We start from the raw sequence: 22,036 nt of genomic DNA on the forward strand, positions 1-22,036 counted from the left end.
TCTATTTGTTTTAACAGAAATGTTGAAATGACAGCTAAAACGTGAAAAGCCATAGATTCTGTCTGTGGGTGGCTGATGGTAGCACATTGATTAGCATACCTACTTTTCCAATATACCAGATAAAAGAGATTTTAGACCTCCACCTTCTTCAATAACTGTCTATTTCTTAGAATATTTATCTGTTTTTCCTATCTGTCATAAAATAATTATTTACATTGTAGACTTTTTAAAGGAAGAAGTATTTCTTACTGTACACGTCTGAGAGTTCCTAGAAGTGGAGGCAGCTTGGTATTAGCAATGAGATGACAGTTTCTACAGTATTTCAAACTGGCTGAACTGATTTCTTTATTTTAGTATATTTTTACTTGTTTTTAACAACTTTTAGTGAACAAGGATGGGAAGCTTGGAAAAACTGTGTTGGTTTACACAAATATTCTATATATTCTGAAGCAGGACTTCAGGAGTCTGATCAAATTAATTTTATATTTTCTCTTTGAATTACTACAAGCTATTTGGATTACATGTTCTTATAGGGACAAATTATCCTTTCAGCTACTTTATGCACTAAGCTATAAAAATAGTAAACATAAAGCAGTGCCCCCACCTCAAGTTTACCAGGACTTTTTGTTCAAAATTTTCTCTTTACAAAAATCTTTACATTGTTCACTTCATGTTCTTTTTATTTGTGTAAACATTGAAGGTATTAATGTTAAGATGATGGGTTTGTTTTGGAAGGCTCTAGATTTGGCAGCCCTTGCCACTGAACATGCACAATTCAAGGACTGGTGGTGGAAAGTCCAAATTGGGAAGTGCTACTATAGGTAAGCCGTTGTTCATTTCTTCTGTAATCAGTGAGTATGAGTGCAGGACCTGAACTGCTGGGTGTATTGTGCAATGCTGAACACTGAGAAATAGTTCAGTAAGTATTTAGTTGGAGAGCGCTGTGCTTACAGTTAAATCTCCTTTAATATACAATTATGTTCAACTGCTTGAGGCAAAGGCACCAACATTGAGTACCTTTAAGTAACTGAATTAGTTGCATCTTCACCATTGTTAATGTGTTTCAGAGTCATTGTTTGAAAAGTCAGTAAATAAATGCAAAGAACTATTGTTAAAACAGACCACACAAAACGAATATTACAATATTAGCTTGAGAAATTAACTGTCAATGAAGGCTTCAGATTGATGAAATAATAAAAAATGAAATATTCACGTTAGACACTTTCTGCCAGAGGTGCGTTGCCCAAGAAGTACCAGTTCCAAAGATGCCAAAGCCTCAGGGCTGGCACCCCGTACCCGAGCATTTGTGACAGATGACTTAGGAGTACCCGACACTGTGCAGTGATATGCCCCTCTGAGGAAAGAGTGGCAACAGCAGGGAGGAGAGCTTGTTGCAAGCAGTTTAGAGTGGTTGCTGAGGATCTAGCTATGGTTGTAACAGCCAGTTCTACCAAATCAGTTGAAATTCCTCCTGATACATCCCTGCTTCCCATAATTCAAACACGTACTGAGGCAGCTCCCCCTTTCATTCTTTACAATGTGTTTGTCCCATGGATGTAAAACATATGGATACTGTATTGGTTGTTAAAAAACCGAAGCATCATCTGCAGCCTTTACAATTCTGTAAGCAATTCATCTATGAACAGGCTGATAATACAAAGCAGTTAGCCCTTTAAAAGTCCATGTTGTGGACTTGAAACTTGGCTTGAAACTATTGCTTCTTTTTAGATGTGCAAACTAATGAAATTCTTCACTATCCTTAACCTTTATTTGACATTCTTTAGAAGATTAGACTGGTTTTTTGGGTTTTTTTGAGCTTAGAGGTCATTCATCCCTCTCAGGATTTTTATGAATAGTGTTATAGAGACTAAAGCATCCAAGCAGGCACAGGTACTTCCAGGATCCAAAATTACCTTATGTCCCCACTGGCTGTGTGTGTTTGGTTTGGCTGGCTTGTTCTGGCTGTGTTTTGTGTTTCTTCACCAAGTGTATGTGCTCTTTGGCTGAAGGAAAGAAAAGGCAATTTGCATATGAGAAAGTGTACCTTTTTGCTGTTGTTGAAATGATGCAGTCCTCTTAATTTTGTGGTCTATATAGCATTTATAGATTCCTGCAAAATATTCTACAGTAATACTGCAAAACAAATGCTTTTGAGATGAAACAGACTTCTGTTATATAGGACATTGTCCTATATTGTCCATAAATGTCCATAAATATTCATTTTATTGTCCTATGTTAGGTTTAGTATGCACTGCTTCATTATTTAATAAGCTTTTTTTAAAAACAAACAAACAAACAAATACCTTCTGTATCTATCTGTTGTCTCTTTAGGTTAGGATTATATCGTGAAGCCGAAAAACAATTTAAGTCAGCTCTCAAGCAACAGGACATGGTTGATACAATCTTGTATTTGGCAAAAGTAAGTCATAGATTTGCTTGTTTAAGAATGAAGTGAAATTCCAGACTATCCCTGAGAAGTCCGTACACCAGCACAGCTGAGTATTGAGCTTGATACACCACTATGTTTAATAGCATGTGATCTCCATATAGATCTGAAGCAATACATGCTAACAGTTGAAATTGAAGTTTATAGTTTACAAAAAGATTTGGAGCCTCCAGATTTCACAGGGGGGGAATCTCCTACGTTACTGTATTCTTTGCTCTAACCTCCAATGAGGATTATATAGGTAGAGAATTACTGGAGTTCCAGTATGAAGAACAATGTAGCTATATATGGTCTCCTAGGAAACTAATGCAATAAATCAGTAAGTGAAGAGTGAAGCTCAAAATCCTAGTTTCTCAAGCAAAATCAAAACAAAATGAGCTTAAAGGAAGCAAAGACCTTGAAACAGAGAATGTTCTGTCAAAATAAAGGCATTAAAAGCTTTAAAAGAACAAGTGGCACAGCTAAGCCTCAGAATTACTTGTTTACCAGGGTACCCATCAGGTTCTAAACATTTTCGAAGACATTCAAGAAAAAGTGGCTTGTGAGAAACTAAAACTGTGTTTTTCTTCCTCTTGTCCTAGAAAGAGATGAAATCAGTTGCTTTTTATCAGCTCCCTTTAAGCCAGCTGTCACAGGCCTATCCAAAAGTCATGACTACTAGTAGATAATTCAGATATTCATACTATGATACTTGCTTTATCTTTACATTTCTTGAGTAATTTATGTTTTGTATTTAAATGATCATCATTGCTATCTGGAGACTTGTCTTCAGTACAGCAGTTGTAGTTAATTTACTCAATTGAGCTTAGTAATTTTAGATTTCTGTCACTACCAGGAGTCATTCTGCAAAACACAAGCTACACAGAGTGATTAAATTGGCAGAGTAATTGGATTAACAAAGTGTGATTCGTTATGGGAGATATGCATCCCCCCACATCATTACTAGCTCAAGTAGGAGCTGCATTTGAACTTCACCTCCCACTCCATAGACCAGCTTGCTCAATTATAAAGCATCGCACAACATGATTTAGTGACTGTGGGTGGACAGGCAATAGAGTAGGGCACTGAGATATAGCTCAATCTGACAGTACTGAAAAGATAAGACTTGGGCTAAGCAGCCATTAAAAAAATAATAGGATTGCATCAAGTTCTGCGCAAACAGACCGATACTACGCTACCAATTAGTTTTCTGTTTATGTTCATTATTACAACAGCTATCTGTTTTTTTTAGAAAATATTTTGCTGAAAGCTAACTCTCCCTTGGAATGTAATTTATGAAAAGATAAAAGACCAAAAGAAAACTAAAAAAATAAAGAGTCTTTAAAGAAGTCAGGGCTGCTGAGAAGTTACGAAGTATTTCATGACCCAGAAGAGCTGGAAATGGGATATTTTTACCAGAGCTAAGAGAGATACCAAAAAGAAAATGGAAACATTCTGCATTTAGCATCTAAAACTTAATGACTATAGCTGTAGTACTCTTAAAGAGCAGGTCTCCCCAAAGCAGCTGCGAGTAGGTGGAAGTTGTCCCGCCTATCTTTTAATTTCTTTTGCCACTCACCTGGACAGCAGCTCTACAGTCTTGCAGGGATGTTGGACAACGCGATGTGCTACTGGATATGGGAATTACGTGGTAGAGTACGGTGGCTGTGTTGCCTTAGCGTAATATTTGCACAGATGACACAATAGAGCAGACTTGAGTCATAATGTTCAGAAAACATACTTCATAAACAAAAATAAAAAGATAAAAAAGTAGCAGATCTAGTGGAGTTTCCTGTCCTCCATTTTTTACATTTTTTTCCCCTGAGAATATGAAGATAGCTGTGCTTCATAGCTAGATCAGGTCAAAAAACAAGCAAGCAAACAAAACAAAAAGCCAGCTAATTAATTTTTTTTCTCAGTTTAAATGAAGAAAATATGAAATTATTTGTAGGTGTGGCAGTGTGCACTGGCTTACTATGCATATTTAGGATAAATTGTACAAGTCACTCACATAGGTGATATTTAGGAGTAAAACAACCAGCCAAGGTTCTTCTTAATTAAGAAGTCATACCCAGCTATCATGTATTCTCTTTCATCTGTTTACTTTCCACTGAAACTCTTTACAGAGTAATTTAGTTGTAGAAAACTGTTTCTAGAAGAAAATAAGGAGCATGACAGTCACAACGGAGACAATTATTTAAAGTTTAAAATTTAATGCAGACATAAAATTCATCAGAAACTGCTCCGTGGTTTATAAATGAAAAACTATAGCAAATGAGTTGAAGCCTGGTTTATACAGCAACATGCCCAGATAGAGTGCATCAGGAATAAATCATTGCTTTAAAACATATTAATTGATGGTGTCATTAGTGCAGTCCTAGTCTACCAATTACCACGCCCCCGAAAAAAACCAAACCCCTTGCTCTTTTATTGCTTTTCACAAAGAAGGAATTAGTTTTCTAGCTTAATACAGGAAATGCAAGTCACGTTAGTAAAATGACTGGAAAAAATTGCCTGTATTTTTTTCCTTTTTGCCAGTGATCAACATGAAATGTCAGCCCCTTTACTAGGAGGGCACTCACAGTCAACGGCTCTTTGACAATTAAGAACGTCACTTGAGTGGTCATAGGAAAGAATTCTTTGCAGCAGTGTATAGCTATAGGGATGCAAATAAAGAACTTACGACTTTAACTAGTAGTTTGGTTGGTGGCACTCAAAAGTCCATGAAGCTCAAGGGCAGAACAGCAAATGTGTTTGGAGGTTTCTCAGGTGTTCAGTTAACATTGGTATTTTTCTTACATTGCATCACAAAATGTTTGTGTCAGGATACCAGTCACAGATTATTTCCCTTTTAGTCATATCAAGTATTAGCACTATTTAATGTAATATTTCTCCAACAGGAGCACTCAAAACACTTTTCCACTCAGTGAGAGACAGATTAGTCACTCCATCTAGTTTCCTAAAGTAGATGTGTGGGGTTTTTTCCTTTGCTGTAGCTGTATTGACCATGCCCCACAAGAGTTTTTACTCTTTACAGTTGCACTCTCAGGCAGCTGCACAGGTGGTCTCTATCAACACGTTGATGTCCTCTATCCAGTTCTCACACAATGTTATCCACATGACACATTGTCATAACACAGAAGCCAAAATCACAGAGACCAAACTGTCCTCTTTCTGTTACGGGATTTTATTGTTTGTGACAGGAGGTTGGCAGAGCAGTAAGGAAACTTCAAAGTGTCACTGCTCTGTGCAGTGCAGTCTTATTTGACTAAGTAACATATTCTGGTATTCCAGCACTATCAACCTGAAGATCCAGTTCTCTCAAGCCTAAACATAAGTTTGTAAAAATATATTAAACAGGAAAATATTCAAGGTGATACCTTCACCTCAGTGTCAAAAGTATATTCTTTTGATATGATGATAAATAACAAGATACTTTTTTGGTTTATTAGTAATGTCCAGATGAATTAATAATGTCTAGATGATATGCATGCAAGTTTAATTATCTTAATTAGCCTATTTTATCTTCATTACAGAGATTTATTCAGTATTCACTCCATTATTTTCCCAGAATTATTCACCATCTCAGCTAATGGTTTACTGCATAAAGGGGGGTGTCATCCCTTTTATTTATCTCCCTTGTTAAACAGCAGTACAAGTATAGAAGTCAGACATTTGACATTTATATACACTTTTTATTTGCTTAGGTGTATTTGCGATTGGATCAGCCTGTAACAGCTTTGAACCTTTTCAAGCAAGGGTTAGATCGATTTCCTGGAGAAGTGACTCTTATTTGTGGAATTGCCAGAATCTACGAGGTATGCACCTGCTATGCAATCCTTATTGTGGCCAAGGTTAGCTGCCTGAGCAAGAAAAAAGAGCCAATAGTTGAATATAACTGTAAGGCATCAAAAATTAACTACACTGATTTTCAGTATCACTAATGCAAAACAGGTAACATTACACAAAGATACCAGAGTAATGTCAGGGGAGCCTTGCAGGCTTATTTGTTTAAATGGTTAATCACACTAGTGAGATCGTATTTACCTTTGACACATACCACATTAAGTCAAGTGGTCCAGATGTTGTCCATGTAGCTAGGTCTAGTTTATATATGTTTCGTCATACTAAAACTGCTCCGGTCACCCACAGCCTGCTAGCAGGATTAAACAGCAAAATAGTCTACTTGTCAGTATTGTCTTTATTAGCACTATGTGTTACTGTTAGTTTCTTAAGCCAGTGAGAACAGTTGGAATGTGAATGTTTCTTAGTTTAGGAAGTAGATGTTATTTCAAGTAGTATTAATTTTAAAGTATTTTCATTTTGGCTTGGTAACCATGTATTTTGTATTTTCAAAGTGTGTATTTTCATGTCAAACAATGGACTTAATATTGTTTTTCACTGAAAGTTGGTAATGATGTTATTCCAGAACAAATGTTTTAAACAAAGTCATGAATTTTTTTTTTTTTGTCTACATTCATACTTGGCATTCTCTCCTGTTCTCATCATTCTCATCTAACCCCTAAGCATTAATCCATTTTCATATTAAATCCTTTTTGTCCTTCAGCAAGGAAGAAAACAGCTGCATAATTTTTGGAGGCTTTTCTTCCTGAATTGTTAAACAGTTTTTAATATGGATATTATTTTGCAGAACCATACATAACATTGCATAACCCTTTAAGGAATTATTAAAGAGTAGCATGTAGTTGACAGGATCTAGTTTTTCACTGACACCTGAGTGCAGGATTATAGCTTCATTAGCAAAGATTTGTACTGCAGCACAGGGCTGTTCTCATTACATAGACTCACAAGTGGACTATATGCATCAGTCATCTTAATCAGAGCTTTTCTTCTCTTTCACTACCTTTTGACAGTAGGAATAGTTGTAGACCTTTTTTGGTTTTAAAAAAACATTATTTTTAAAGGGGCTGCTTTAGTACTATTTCCTTTTATCACAGGAAATACATTTTTTCATAGCTAGATACACTGCTGAAGTTAAATAAAAGCTTATTCTTTAGTCATGTTGAGAGTGCAGTGTATCTACAGCACACAGGTAGAAATTATTCCTCTCTAAGCACGGAAGTGTGTTTTGATCTTTTAATTAATTGTCTTCTGATATGGGGTAGAGTCCTCTGGTGACTTGCGCTCCTCAGAAACAATGTGATGTTGTTTACAGTGATGAGTTCACCTTAATTCATCTTCCAAGTAGCATACATCCAAGCATATATTTTTATACAATGTAGTTCTCTTAACTGGCATATCCTAGCTACTACAAGTTTTGGTAATAGATCCATGATTCCTGTTTTCAAAGGCACATAATAATTCTTCATTAGCATTTATATTCTCATTTGTGTTCAGAGCAATTCATGAGTTGACTTACAAAGCATTGAAAATAATTGAGACATTGACTGGGAAGTAAGTCTACCGTATGTTCCCATACTGGGAAACCGACTGCAAAGTACGGTGTATCACAAGGCGTTGTACAAAAAGTAGCAAATGCCTATTGCACATGCTAAGCTTCTGACCAATCTCTTTTTCTAAAAAATAAATGACAAATAAATCTCTTTTTGTAGCTATGGCATAGAGTTAATGACAGGTACACCTAGCACTGATAAATTAATATGCGTTCTTCTGGTGGATGTGTGTGTTGCTTCTGAAGATGCCAATCAGTGATGTTGCATTGTACGATCCGAGAACTGTAAGAGCATGCATAATTAATCTCAGTTAAGTACTGTACAGGGCATAGATAAAGCACTCAGTAGATTGACATTTTAATAAGTTTTATGATAAAAATCAGTGATAAAAAGTAGAATTAATCTGAATCTTTTCCAATTGTATAGGAAATGAACAATATCTCCTCAGCTGCAGAGTACTATAAAGATGTCTTAAAACAAGACAATACTCATGTGGAAGCCATTGCATGCATTGGCAGTAACCATTTTTATTCAGACCAGCCCGAGATAGCTCTGCGGTTTTATAGGTATGTACACTTGTGGGGAGGGACGGGGAACTAAACGCGTGGGAGGGTAATATAAAGGGTTGATTTTTGTAATGCTGATAGCAAAAAAAGAACATTAGGAGATTGGCAGGGGAGGATGATTGAGCATTCGGGCAGGTATCACCATAAAATCAGCATACCAACTTATGTATCTTCTCAGCCAGTGATAATTACATCTCTCTCTTAAAAACTTGTCATCATTACATGCGGAGTATGTAGAAGTATCAACAAAGATTGTCAAAACAGTTACTATTTGATTAAGAAGATTAATAAACAAGAAATGATCTTTCACAGCATGAGGCAGTTTGAGAACACTGGACTTTACTCTCAACTTCAGTTGCATTCAGAAGGCACAAGGACTTACTATTTACCCTTTGAAAAAGAGTAGTCTTTGAAAAACTCCACCTGAAGTCACAAGCAGTTGTGACCACAAAATCCCTTACTTGAACGTGGGCTGGCCTTCCCCCATGTTTTGCTGAAAGCAATAAAAAGATAGTGTTAAATGATGCTGCTTGCTTTTTATTTCAGTACAGTCAGAGTGCAAAGGAGCCTGACTCATGTTCTGAAGTCTAAGAGCAGATTAAGTCAATATAAGCACTACCGTCTCATTTCTATTGGACCTGACCTCTTTTATGCTTTAGGTTCAGAAACTCACAGTGATGCTGCAGACAGCAGCCCTCTTTTTTCCTGGCCCTCTTAGCATATCTGTTTTTCCTATAAATATTAATAAAGAATTTTTATAAAACATCTCCATTCTAAAAGACACATTAAACAACATCAGTTTGAATCAAAATCTGAGTTATGCTTCAAATGTAAGATTAATGTAGATTCATATACTAGATGTACTGGTACTGATTAGAGCAGTGCTGAAGGACAGGAATCAAGAAAAAAAATGAAGTCTGAAGAGTTGAAGTCTGAAGAGTTATAAAAAGTAACTGCAACAAATTACAGCTTGATTGACGTTGAGGGATTGGAAAGAGGAAATGGAGAAAGTCTGCATACAGCTCTGTCTTACAGTAAAGTCAGATCATGAGGCACAGTCAAAAAGACAGACGTTATCTAATTTACATGAAGACTGTTTTGCACAGCTTTTATTCTACTAATCAAAAATGCCCTGCACTGCCCTTCATGAAAACTTTACCAAGTGTAAGACTTTACCAAGTGTAAGACACTTGGTTATTATACCCTCTCAGAACAGGGAGAAAGGAGGAGAGAACTTGGTCGTTCAGATTAGAACTCCTATTTGAAATTAATCTAAAAAAATAAGTTAAACAAATATTTTCTTTCAATCTAGACGGCTCCTGCAGATGGGCGTTTATAACTGCCAACTTTTTAACAATCTGGGCCTCTGTTGCTTCTATGCCCAGCAATATGATATGACACTGTCTTCATTTGAACGTGCACTGTTTTTGGCTGAAAATGAGGAGGAGACAGCAGATGTGTGGTACAACTTGGGACATGTGGCTGTGGTATGAAAAATATTAACAACCTTTCTGAATAAATATAATTTTACAAAAACTGGAGAAAGAATAACTAGGAAGGAGTCATTGCCCTACTTTGAAATATGAAACCCTATACTGTACAGGATAAAGTGCAGTACAGGTTAAAAGCTTATTTAAACTTCAGTAGAGAGGAAGAGGCAAAAGAAAAAAGTTCTGTACATCTTCACAGAACGTGGCTTACTCCTGCTAAAAGAGGCTCCCTCCCCACTGTCTTTAACCTTTCCTTTCTAAAAAAATTGCAACACGTGCCAGCCCTTGAAGGCCTTTGCTGCAATACAAGCTAATCTGACAAAAAAATTGAATTCAAGATGTTTTTCTCTGAGCTGTTATTTGTGTTACATGGAGCATTAGACCGATTCTGTTGTTCTAAAAATATATATTCAGCAGCATGTAGCAGACACTAAAGCACTATGTATGTCGTAGTTGAGAAGGCATGTTCCTCTTATAGGCAGCTATAGAAATACTGTAATTGTGTGATAAAGTTTGTTAAATTTCTACAGTAATTTGCATTCACTGCTCATTTTTGCAGATGTTCTTTGAGAAGTTGTGTTAGATTTCTCTTTAGCTGCATGCCCAGAATAAGGTTACTGAATAGTTTTTGACAGCTTTCTAATATGAGTTGTCTTTAAATGCTGATTATGATTTAACTTAAGTCAGAGAGAAACTCAACTGTTCATCTTGATTGTACTGCAACTAGGATAAACACATTAATTTATACTGCCTAAAATACTGAAATTTGAACTGATGTGCCTATATTTTTCAACGTTTGTCACTGTTAATGTTTAACCTGATGCTGTGTCAGTGTTGGTCATAACACTAGAGCATTAAAGAGTAGTCAGCTGCTCCATACAAAGAAATTCATCTCCCTTAATTTTTATCTTCTAAAAACTAGGTTTATATGTGATTTTTTTTAATCTGTGTAGAGACAGAGAGGCAAGATGACTTCCCCTCTGGAGACATCTTTTTTTTCTTACCCTACTATAGACGGTAGCAGATAGCCTAGTCTTTAGATGACACTTCAGTCATCTAAAAGTTAAATTAGATGAATTGAATATCACTTGGAGCATGGAAGTTTGTGCTGGGGAGAAATGATTCTGTCTGGGGGAAGAATAAGAAGCAAATGAGAGGGTCTGGAAAGAAAGCACATATGGTTCTGATCAGCGTGTTTTTATTGTAATTTGTATTCCATGGTAGTACATATGGGTGAAAAGATACTCCAGACAACCAAACAAGATGCATGTTGTTTCCCATCTTTTCACAAATTAAAATACAATCTTACTTTTAGGGGATAGGAGACCTGAATCTGGCTTACCAGTGTTTCAAGCTGACGTTAGTCAACAATAATGACTATGCAGAAGCTTACAACAACTTGGCTGTGCTGGAAATGCGGAAAGGTCACATTGAACAGGTTGGTGTTGAATCTCAGCCTAAGCAGAATGCTTCCTTTGGTCCTCTTGCACTTAGGAAACATGTCATTTGCCTGAGGTGGAGGCATCGTATGGCCATCTAGCTTACTATTACAGGCAGAAAACATGGATAACTTTTATGCGTGTTTCAGTGTAACCTCCACGTTGTCGTGCTATCTCCCATTAAACTGCTCATTCTTAGGCATATCCAAATGGTTCATCAAAGACAAACAAGGTTTACAGTGGCTTTGCAGTTGTTGATCTTTTTTCTAAATTGATACCCAAAACAAAACCCATCACTCTGTAATCGTCACTTAAATTACAACTTTGACTAGATATTCAGTTTATAAATGTAGATAATATACTTATGTTGGGTGACAGAAGACAGCAATCAGATCAGCTCTTAAAGGATTTTTTTCAACAAGGAGATTGCTTTAGAGTTTTGTCCCAAAGCAGCAGGTTCTTGATAAATACTTTTGCATCACTAAGCTTGGTGGTTCATCTTAGCTAATTTGAGTATACTAAGTTGTATTGTGCTTAGATGTATAATTGACATGCACAGTGGATTAAATCCATTCATTTTTTATATGTATGCAGGGAAAATTAATATGCATTTGTTGGACAGTTTGAACTACTGTGGGCTTGTTTTAATCCTTATGGGAGCAAGCCTATTTTGATGGATTCATATATACATCAGAGATCTACAATACAATATAAAGACTTGTAAATAACTTCTTTAAGAGCAAATTCTCAAAGTTAACTTTATTCAGATAACCTAGCAATTACCATGGAAACACTGAGATGAACCCAGCACTGGATGTTTCCAGTGACAAATAAACTTTGGGTTTAGTTTCAGTTTCATAATCAGTAAATTTACAGACATTTAATTCCCAGGTGAAACTTACGTCCAGTTGTGGAGGTTGTGATTGCTAATAATTAACACTTCAGAGCCTTTCCATTATAATAAATTATTTCCTGTCTATTTTAGTTTTTAGCTTAAAATTTTCTATATTCTTCTTGTATCACATGTATAACTAAAAATCAGGATCATCATAGCAATAAAATTATGCACAGAAGACTAAAAAATGTGAAGATATTTTGCTTATATTGGATTTTATTTTATTTCACAATGTTCTTTCATAAGTACTGTTGCATGTACTCAGAGTTGTCAGATTTAGGGAGTTTTAATAAGTTCTTAACTCTGTCTTCCCAGTTTACAGATACTTTTGTTTTTAAAGGATCAGGTTTTTTCCCCCAAAGTTTTCCATTTTTTAGTAAAAGCATTCACAAGTTGACCTTAATTTTTTATTGGATTTACGGCATGAAAATGCAAACTCTAGTTTTTAATGCTACTATTTTGCTAGTCAGAAAAGAAGAATTAATTTTATTAAACTTTGTGAGTGTGAAAACTGTCATTTGTATGATAACATTTAGGTTTTCAGGGATGCTTAAGACAGTGCTGTCAGAGACAACAGATAAATACAGTGGGGTGGGACTTTAAATACTTTTTTTTAATTAATATATTCTGTTCAGCATTTAGAACTGAATTGCTTAATTAAGTAAGTTCCAGCATGTTTTTTCTGACTCAACCAAAAGTCTTACTCATTTCAATGCTATTAAACTGTATTATGCCTAAATGTACTATTGCTGTAACTCATACATAGTTGAAGATGACTTTCTTAGTAAAGGCCTAGTAAAGAAAACACCGAATGATTTCTTTTAAGAATGATGAAAATTACATTAGATTCTTGTTACCCTCCCTCCCTCACAGATTTTGTTGGGTTTTTTTTTCTTTCTCTACATAGGCAAGAGCTTTGCTGCAGACTGCTTCATCTTTAGCACCTCATATGTATGAGCCCCATTTCAATTTTGCAATACTCTCAGAGAAGGTAATGCACTATCCTATTCTTGTAATCTAAAAATTGAGCCTTGATGGGGTAGTTGGATTTTTGTTGTTATTACTGTGAATTCCAAATAGGTAAGACAAAAGAATACAGAGTGTATAACCTCAAGGAAAACTAAAGTTACATTTTCATTTTAATACCCAGAAGCTTTGTGTGTAAAAGTAGTCATTCAAATGTTTGCTTTTGAGAATAAGTGAGGCCAACTAGCTATAAAGTAACTTTGTAATTTTCCAAACGCCCAGAAGATGAACGATATGTTAACAATTCCATCTACAGTCTTTACAGTCGTTGGCTTTTTCAGAATGTGAAGTGAAATAGTATCATATGACTTATCAGTAATTATAGAAAGAATATCATTTATTCATCCCATGATCTTACTGACCTCAAAAGGAAAGTCTGTTCTTCAGTTTTACAACCTTTGAATTTTGTGTGTTAATAATTTCTTCATACAGTGTCTCAGACACTGAATTAACAGTGTGTCCAACATTCCTGTTAATAAGGAGAAACATGTACAAGTCCTTAAATTTTTCACAAGAAAAAATTGCTCCTTTGCTTGTGCCTACACCTTTGAGATTCTGTTATGAGTCTGTGTTGTGTGGGCAGCCCAACTCCTACAGATACTAAAGTACATGCGTCAAGGAGAGAACAACCCATTAATTTGTAAGCGTATCCTCCTCATTGTGAAACATAAGATGGTCTTGAATAATTGCATTCTGTACTTACCAATTGAGTAAATCCTAGTCTGCAAATGTCTTGTTATGTAGCTTTTGCACAAAGAACCTGCATAGGTTGTGGGAGAAGACAGATGGCCAGATCAGCTAGCTGTTGATGCAGTGTGGTAATGCAGTCCTTAGATTTGGTGTAAGGCCATGGTTTACAAAACATAACTTCTCTGGCCAGGACCCTGGTTTCTTGCCCTTCAGAGAATTCTTGCTGCACCGAAGCTCTGTGTTGACTGATGCACAGGCAACAGAGGCCTCCTACTGACACTTTTCATAGCTTCTTCCTTTCCACCCAGGAGCTATCACTTTTACTAGATGTGTTCTCAAACATTTGGGTTCTTTTTTTGCTGAACCCACTTTCTGAGATGCTCTCCTTACGTGCACTTCCTCTTTCCAAAAAATGATGGCTATTCATGAAAAAATAAAATTCCCTAAGTAGGGAACAATGTGGAAACATACTTCTAAAAGCAGCAGAGGACCAGCATCAGCTCTCCAGCACTGTTGTGCCTCTCTGTGAGGAAGCAGAAAATCACATGGAGTTGAGGCTTTTAAAGAGGCCTGATTGGTTGTGTTTTGCCTGTATATACAACAGCACTTCTATGGAGTTTAAAAACAAATCTTCCATTTTTTATTCCTCCTCACTTCAAGCACTGGGCATAGTGTACTTTGTTGTCCATTCTCCAAGAAGTCAGGTGGAATGGGATTGTCTTAGTTTGGCTGGGATAGAGTTAATTTTCTTCCTGCTAGCTGCTGGAGTGCTCTGTTTTGGATTTTAGTATGAGAATAATGTGATAACACACTGATGTTTTAGTTGCTGCTAAGCAGTGTTTATACTAAGTCAAGGACTTTTCAGCTTCCCATGCTCTGCCAGGTGCACAAGAAGCTGGGAGGGGGCACAGCCAGGACAGCTGACCCCAACTGGCCAAAGGGCTATTCCATACCATATGGCGTCATGCTCAGTATAGAAACTGGGGGGAGTTGGCCGAGGGGGAGCGATCACTGCTCGGGGATCAGTCAGTGGGTGGTGAGCAATTACATTGTGCATCACTTGTTTTGTACATTATCTTATCATTATTATTATTATTTTCTCTTCCTCTGCTGTCCTATTAAACTGTCTTTATCTCAACCCACAGGTTTTACTTTTTTTCCCAATTCTCTCCCCCACCCCACCAGGGTGGGGGAGGGTGAACGAGCGGCTGTGTGGTGCTTAGTTGCTGACTGGGTTTAAACCACGACAGGGATGTAAAGTTACCATCTTGAAGCATCCCTCCCATTAAAGTCACATTTCTGTCTTTTTCTTCTCACCCCTTGATGTAAGGGGGACATAACCCTGAGTTCAAAAGCCTCCATACGGACTGTTTTATTTGTTCAGTCTCAGGACTGGCTATGTTTTAACACTTGTGAGCATCAGAAATGTACTGCACAGAATACATGATGCAAATACTGCAGTGCTTGGATTTACGAAATTAGTTTGTGCGTTTCTTACAGGTTGGAGATCTTCAGAGGAGTTACACAGCTGCTCAGAAGTCAGAAGAAGCATTTCCAGGCCATGTTGATACACAACAGCTCATCAAACAGTTAAAACAGCACTTTGCTATGCTCTGATGAGCATATTTTTTATTATGTAAAAGCAGTTAGCCAGGGCAAATGTCCCATACATCTTTTTGAAAATACTAGCTCAAAGTAGATAGACTATACTTAATGCATTCCTGTGGCAAAGCCTGTGTTACTTTCAGTAGCAGGAAAGGTTTAAGAGTCCTAATTATTTTCTGTCATCTTAAAACATATCACTTATTAAAATGCAGCTAGAACACATGTTGCAACTACATACATGAGAGATTACAGGAATGTCAGCATACTGCCAGTATGACAACTTTGGAATAGTTGGCTGGTATATGAGCAAGTAAGTCTCCATTTAATATTAATGAACATTTTAAAGGATTTTTTTTTCTGACTTTCCTGCAGAAAAAAGTGTTTTTAAATATTCCTGTGTGACAATCTGTCAAGTAACACAGAGTAAGAGTACTTCCTTAACTGGTCTTCAAACTTGGCTTTTGATAGTATACTTTCTTACTGAATGTTAAGTTTTAAAACTAAAATACCTAAAAAGAATTTAAAATACATATGTAAAGCAGTTCTTATATTCCTTGTTGTACTGTATGAATTAAATAAATTCCAGTTTGTATGGCTTGTCTCATTTGTTTATGTAAGTTAAAATTACATCCTTATTGCCATGAAAATTAGAGTCAGCAATCTTAACGTATTTTGAAAGACTCTGCAGAACTGGTACAAAATACCGCAAATATGTGTGTTCCACTCTACGCAGGAGAGAGTTTATTCTTGATCTCAGTGAGGGAAAAGGATATTTAGAAGCTTGCAAAGTACTAATGACTGAGAACAAGGCATTGATTGGGTGGTTACCTGTGCTACCACATAAGCACTGTTGCTAAATAAATGTTTGGATTATCCTAACTACAAGAATACTACTAATAGCAACAAACAAAGACTGTCTCTCTGTCATATATCTTTGTGTTCCAACTAAAAGGGATAAATTTGCATGATTTCCCAACTTGACCTTTTTAAAAGACCTTTAAGAAATGCGGGATGTTAAGGCATTCTGAAATGGCACGTCCTGAAACAGGCCTTTAAAATCTTTTCATGTTTCTCTGATATATTAAGGGATTATCTTGGCTTAGGGAATAACCCTAAACATGCTTATGAATATTATGTCTTCCTTTCATGACTTCCCCACCCTCATCTTTGTCTGACTGTTGTAGCTGGTGAAGGCAGATGCTGGGGAGCTTAGAGAAGCGTACCCACAGGCTTCCCCACAGAGCAGTCTGCAGGTGACAGAAACACTATCATTAACTGGTGTCACATCATGTTGTGAAATGCGAAAGCATTATTGGCTGAATAGATGCAGCATCTTTAATGGAAATTTTATTTTTTCCACATTGATCTTTATATTGTCAGAAATTTGTCACAAAGTAATTAAGAGACAACCTTAGTTATCAGTAATTTTCATTACCTAAATGAGATTTTACTTTCTGCTGAAAAGGAAGAATTTATAGGGAAGTTCCATTCTTTGATCTACTGTACTTATGTCTTTCTAGTTGACAGTGCTAAACTTAGGAAGCTACCAGAAAAGAAAATGTTTGTCTTAGTAGTTTAAACACAACTGTTGAGAATTTTTGAATGTCATATTATTAACTCAAAGTATTTTTAAAATTGTATAGTAAATAAGATTATTTCTGCATGAACTGGAACAGAAACTAGTAATACAACTTCAGTTTTTAATCCAGTGTGGCAGCTCAGTAGTTCCTTGTAGATGCTTATAAGGTCCCACTTACTGTGATCACTGCTCAAGTTAATGATCTGAATGATCTGCTTTTTAGCAAACAGTACTCCTTCGAACATAGATCTGACATGATTATTCTTTTAATATTGGGGGATGTGTGGAGATTGAAAGGGAAAAGGCTCACGTATGGTAAGGAATCCTTTACACAAGATGCTAGTGCAAATTAATTATAAAAAAACCCCTACCTCACATACAAACACACAAAGTTCTAAATAAGGATTAAAAGCTTTTTAGCTCCCTAATGTGCAGCATCTGCAAGCCATTCCAAATTTATCTTACATGGTGTATTTTGATTTCCCCAAAAGGCAGCAGCTATTTGCTTTGTTGATGTTTCAGGCCCCAAAGCAAGGGTAAGACAGTTTGGTTTGGTTTTTTTTTTCACGACTAGCACACGTACAAATTACATCAAATGTGCTAATGAGAACAGCACCACAGTGAAGCTGTGTAACAGATGAATGAGCAGGCTGTTTGTCGTGGAAGAACCTTTCCATTTTGTTGTATGTTAATTCGGTGCGAGCTCCAAGAACAGATGAATCGGCAGGCCCTGGGGCAAACCGCCTTCAGTTAATTGAGGACGACGTAGCACAACACAATGCATCAGAATCTGTATTCATCTCTGTGGTAGGATCACGTTAGGACAGTGTGACCTTAATATTGCAAGCAGCATTTCTGTAACATAGAAATAATTTTTCCTCTGACCTGTAGCACAGCTCCAGCTATGTCCAGCCAGCATTTATAAAGCACTTTGGGAGTAGAAAATACAATACAATGGAAAAACACAAACAATTTTTTAATCTACCGGGAAGATGGTGTCCACAGCAATGCTGCCTGGAAGGAAGCTCAAAGCAGGTTGCTGGGAGGTCTTGAAGTTTTTCTGTCCCTGCAGGATAGGTCTGTACAGTTTATGGCTGTTACCACCAGTTCCAGTCAGTCTTCTGACCAGCCCTCTTTCTGGGGTCTTTCTGATGGTTGAATCCATTTAAAAGTTGATAATGAAGGGTTAGGTTACTGACGGATTTTGATTGTTTAGCAAGATGTTACAGCCACAGCACCAGCCACAATGCTGTGGCTGAAATTAATCAGAATTCGCAGTTAAGGGCTGTGGATCATTTTGGCTGCAAAAAGCATCCTCAGAGGTTGTTGGGCAGGACAGGAGCAGTTTGCCATTAGGTGCCAGTTCCGCCACTGGAAGACTTTGGATAATGATCTCATTTTGTTGTTGCTGGTGGTGGTTTTTTTCTTTCATTGCTTCCTATCTTTGTAGGCTAGAGGGAGAGATTTTGGGGTCATTCAGTCTGATCTCTGGTATGACATAGGCCAAACATTTTAAGCCAGGAGCTCTTTTTAATGACCCCAGTTTGTGCTTGACCAGCGATTACCTGCCAGAGCAGCAGAAAGTTTTAGTACAAAAAAGCTACAGCATCTTCCGTGGAAGATTTTGTATTTAGTCAGTCTCACTACCATATGTTTGTCTTCTTTCTGATGGATGATTTCAAGCTCATTCACGTCCCCCCCTTCACCTGCCCCCCAAGCAGTGGGTACTCATACCCCAGCTGAACCATCATTAGGATCTGCCACAGCTGAGTAGGACCATGGCCATTTTGCCTCCTTTAGGCAATACCTTCTTCGCCTCTGTCACCAGAGCTGTCACTGGCATCTGGGATGGTTATTTTTGACCAAATACACTGTTTCCCTACCATAGAGAACATGAAACAGAGAGCTTAGAAGAACCCTTTGCACCAACCCACTTATCTAAAGTAGGACATGCTGTTTTACTCCAAACAGCAAGAAGCAGTTGCTGTGAAAACTTACTGGCAAGTATCAGCTATGCCCCTTCAGCAAGGACGGAACTGGACAGTCTGAAATGCAGGTCAAAAATCAGTTCAAGATAAGCACAGGGAAAGGCAGCTGCCTACCAGGAAACTAAATGAGTGGAGTAAAAGGCTTTATGAGATCCCACCCTGTTCCTCACCTGTTCCAGAGGAAGTCTCAGAATTACCGTTTTCACAGAATCACAGAATCGTATAGGTTGGAAAAGACCTTTAAGATCATCGAGTCCAACCGTAAACCTAACACTACCAAGACCACCACTATACCATGTCCCTAAGCACCTCATCCAAACGTCCTTTAAATACCTCCAGGGATGGTGACTCAACCACTTCCCTGGGCAGCCTGTTCCAATGCTTGATAACCCTCTCAGTGAAGAAAAATTTCCTAATATCCAGTCTAAACCTCCCCTGGAGCAACTTGAGGCCATTTCCTCTCGTCCTATCACTTGTTACCGGGGAGAAGAGACCGACCCCCACCTCTCTACAACCTCCTTTCAGGTAGTTGTAGAGAGCGATAAGGTCTCCCCTCAGCCTCCTTTTCTCCAGGCTAAACAACCCCAGTTCCCTCAGCCGCTCCTCATAAGACTTCTGCTCCAGACCCTTCACCAGCTTCGTTGCCCTTCTCTGGACACGCTCCAGCACCTCAATGTCTCTCTTGTAGTGGGGGGCCCAAAACTGAACACAGTATTCGAGGTGCGGCCTCACCAGTGCTGAGTACAGGGGCACGATCACTTCCCTACTCCTGCTGGCCACACTATTCCTGATACGAGCCAGGATGCCATTGGCTTTCTTGGCCGCCTGGGCACACTGCTGGCTCATATTCAGGTGGCTGTCAACAAACACCCCCAGGTCCTTCTCTGCTGGGCAGCTTTCCAGCCACTCTTCCCCAAGCCTGTAGCGTTGCATGGGGTTGCTGTGGCCCAAGTGCAGGACCTGGCACTTGGCCTTGGTAAACCCCATACAATTGACCTCGGCCCATCAATCCAGCCTGTCCAGGTCCCTCTGCAGAACCTGCCTACCCTCCAGCAGATCAACACTCCCGCACAACTTGGTGTCATCTGCAAACTTACTGAGGGTGCACTCGATCCCTTCGTCCAGATCATTGATAAAGATATTAAACAGAACTGGCCCCAGTTCCGGCCCTTCTTGAAGATGGGTGTCACATTTGCTAACCTAATTTTAGCGTGTTTCCAGATGAGAAACACTTGATATTGCACACAGCAATATAAAACGTGGGGCTCGGAGCCACTGTGGAATCAGACTCAAAGAAAGGATGAGCTTTCATCAGAGGGCCAGGACGAGGCAGCTCGCACAATTTTCTCTACTTGTTGGAATTTAAGGTCTAGGGCTGCTGCAAACTTCCAGTTCCCGGCGGATGCCTGTGTGTACGCGCATTGTAATCCTGCCCTGCCAAGCTCTGCGGGCCACAGAGCAGCATTATACTGATTTCCTAGCCATCACTGGGAACAAGTGAGCAGGTGGTGGATGTAGAATGCAAAATGCCCCTTTCTCTATAAATAAAAACAAAACTAAGTTTCTCTTTGTGCCTTAGAAGATGAATGAGCAAAAGCCAAGAAACCCTGATATTCAAGTCATAGACAGACTTGTATCTCCAGTCCCTCTCCAATAGCATTTGAATTCCTATGCTGGTAAGATAGTCGTGTGACTCATTTCCCTGTTCACGTTTTCAGAGTTTAGGAGTGCTCAGGAGCTGCAAATGCTCAGAAGCATCTGTAAGCAGGTTAAATCTGGGAGATATGCCACCAGAGAAAGCAGTTTTTATTGCAAAACTCTCAAGTAAACATACCCTGAAATACGCTGAATAACTGAATGATCTGTACGAGTACTACATTTACCTTCTCCTTTCTGTTGGTTAGTTACAGCAATTCCTTAGTGCACAGCCTCCTCCCTTCTTATGTTTAGTTACAAAGGGTCATAAAGGTTTAGCTGAAAAAGACTTCCAAGTTAGATACTAGATCTGTATAGAATGTCAAAAAAAAAAAAAAGGGATCAAATCAATGAGTTTATAGTAAAAAGCTCTCTTCCCCACACATAATGCATTATGTTTAATTGCGTATGTGAATATATCAGCACATAAAATGTGGGGTTTTTCCCCATTTCCTCTTTGCTTTTTGACAGGCATTGCCAGTGAAACTGATTATATTGCTTCAAAGATAAGTCTTGAAGCCATTAGAAATGAGATGCAAGAACAAACAGCAGGATGCAAACCTTGCTCAGCACTATGGAAAGGGCAAACTCATTAAGAGCCAGGAAACTTGGTTCCAGCAAGTAGACCACCCCAGCAATTTCATCTCATTTTCAGCTTATTCAGTTTATATAGCCGTAAAGTAATTGCAAAGATTTTACTTTACATTTTAGCATTGGTATTATTTTATACTACTATTGGTTCCATATTTTGCCAAGTCTATATCCTATAATAATGCCAAGCACCATTAAAGTGATTATGCATGTTAATTAATCCTTAAATACAATAAATTCAGATCATCTTAACCAAGGATCATAAATCCTTCGATCAAGAGACTCTGGTCTATTTGTATAGGAGATACCACACAAAAGCTAATTTAGGAACATAACCCTAGACTATTTTTATTCCTGTTAATTACCATAAGCCAACAGTTCAGGGTTCAGATAAAACCACAATCTTCTAAAATATATGGTCACTGATTTTTTTTAATTGGCAGAACAAAACCAGATGCATGTATCTGTCCTAGCTTTTAAGGACGTAATTGTTGGTTCTTCCAGAGATACTGATGTGGGAGGCCCCGTAGAAAAACTTTAAAAGCTTCTGACTTCTGCCTGAAATCCTGCAAAGTCTAAGGGATAGGCTTAAAATGCTGTGTCATTGCCAAGCATTTATTTATCATGGTATTA

General features: G+C 37.9%; 1 protein-coding gene across 7 annotated transcripts in view; it reads left to right on the forward strand.

Annotated features, from left to right (window-relative positions):
* The window catches only part of TTC8 (tetratricopeptide repeat domain 8), a 46,741-nt gene extending 30,609 nt beyond the window's left edge, over positions 1-16,132 (forward strand). For 3 of the 7 annotated variants that reach the window (XM_075503411.1, XM_075503409.1, XM_075503415.1), the window contains 8 exons: positions 736-821; positions 2,332-2,419; positions 6,133-6,243; positions 8,266-8,405; positions 9,718-9,892; positions 11,211-11,333; positions 13,137-13,220; positions 15,428-16,131. In XM_075503411.1, coding sequence (XP_075359526.1) covers positions 736-821; positions 2,332-2,419; positions 6,133-6,243; positions 8,266-8,405; positions 9,718-9,892; positions 11,211-11,333; positions 13,137-13,220; positions 15,428-15,562 — 942 coding nt within the window. In that variant the 3' untranslated portion in view covers positions 15,563-16,131. Of the gene's footprint in view, positions 1-735; positions 822-2,331; positions 2,420-6,132; positions 6,244-8,265; positions 8,406-9,717; positions 9,893-11,210; positions 11,334-13,136; positions 13,221-15,427 lie in introns of all 7 variants that reach the window. The other 4 variants (XM_075503412.1, XM_075503410.1, XM_075503413.1 and 1 more) reach the window with 4 other exon arrangements.
* Positions 16,133-22,036: the final 5,904 nt, after the last annotated feature.

The sequence above is a fragment of the Mycteria americana genome, chromosome 5 (assembly GCF_035582795.1).
Source record: "Mycteria americana isolate JAX WOST 10 ecotype Jacksonville Zoo and Gardens chromosome 5, USCA_MyAme_1.0, whole genome shotgun sequence".
Classification (NCBI taxonomy): Eukaryota; Metazoa; Chordata; class Aves; order Ciconiiformes; family Ciconiidae; genus Mycteria; species Mycteria americana.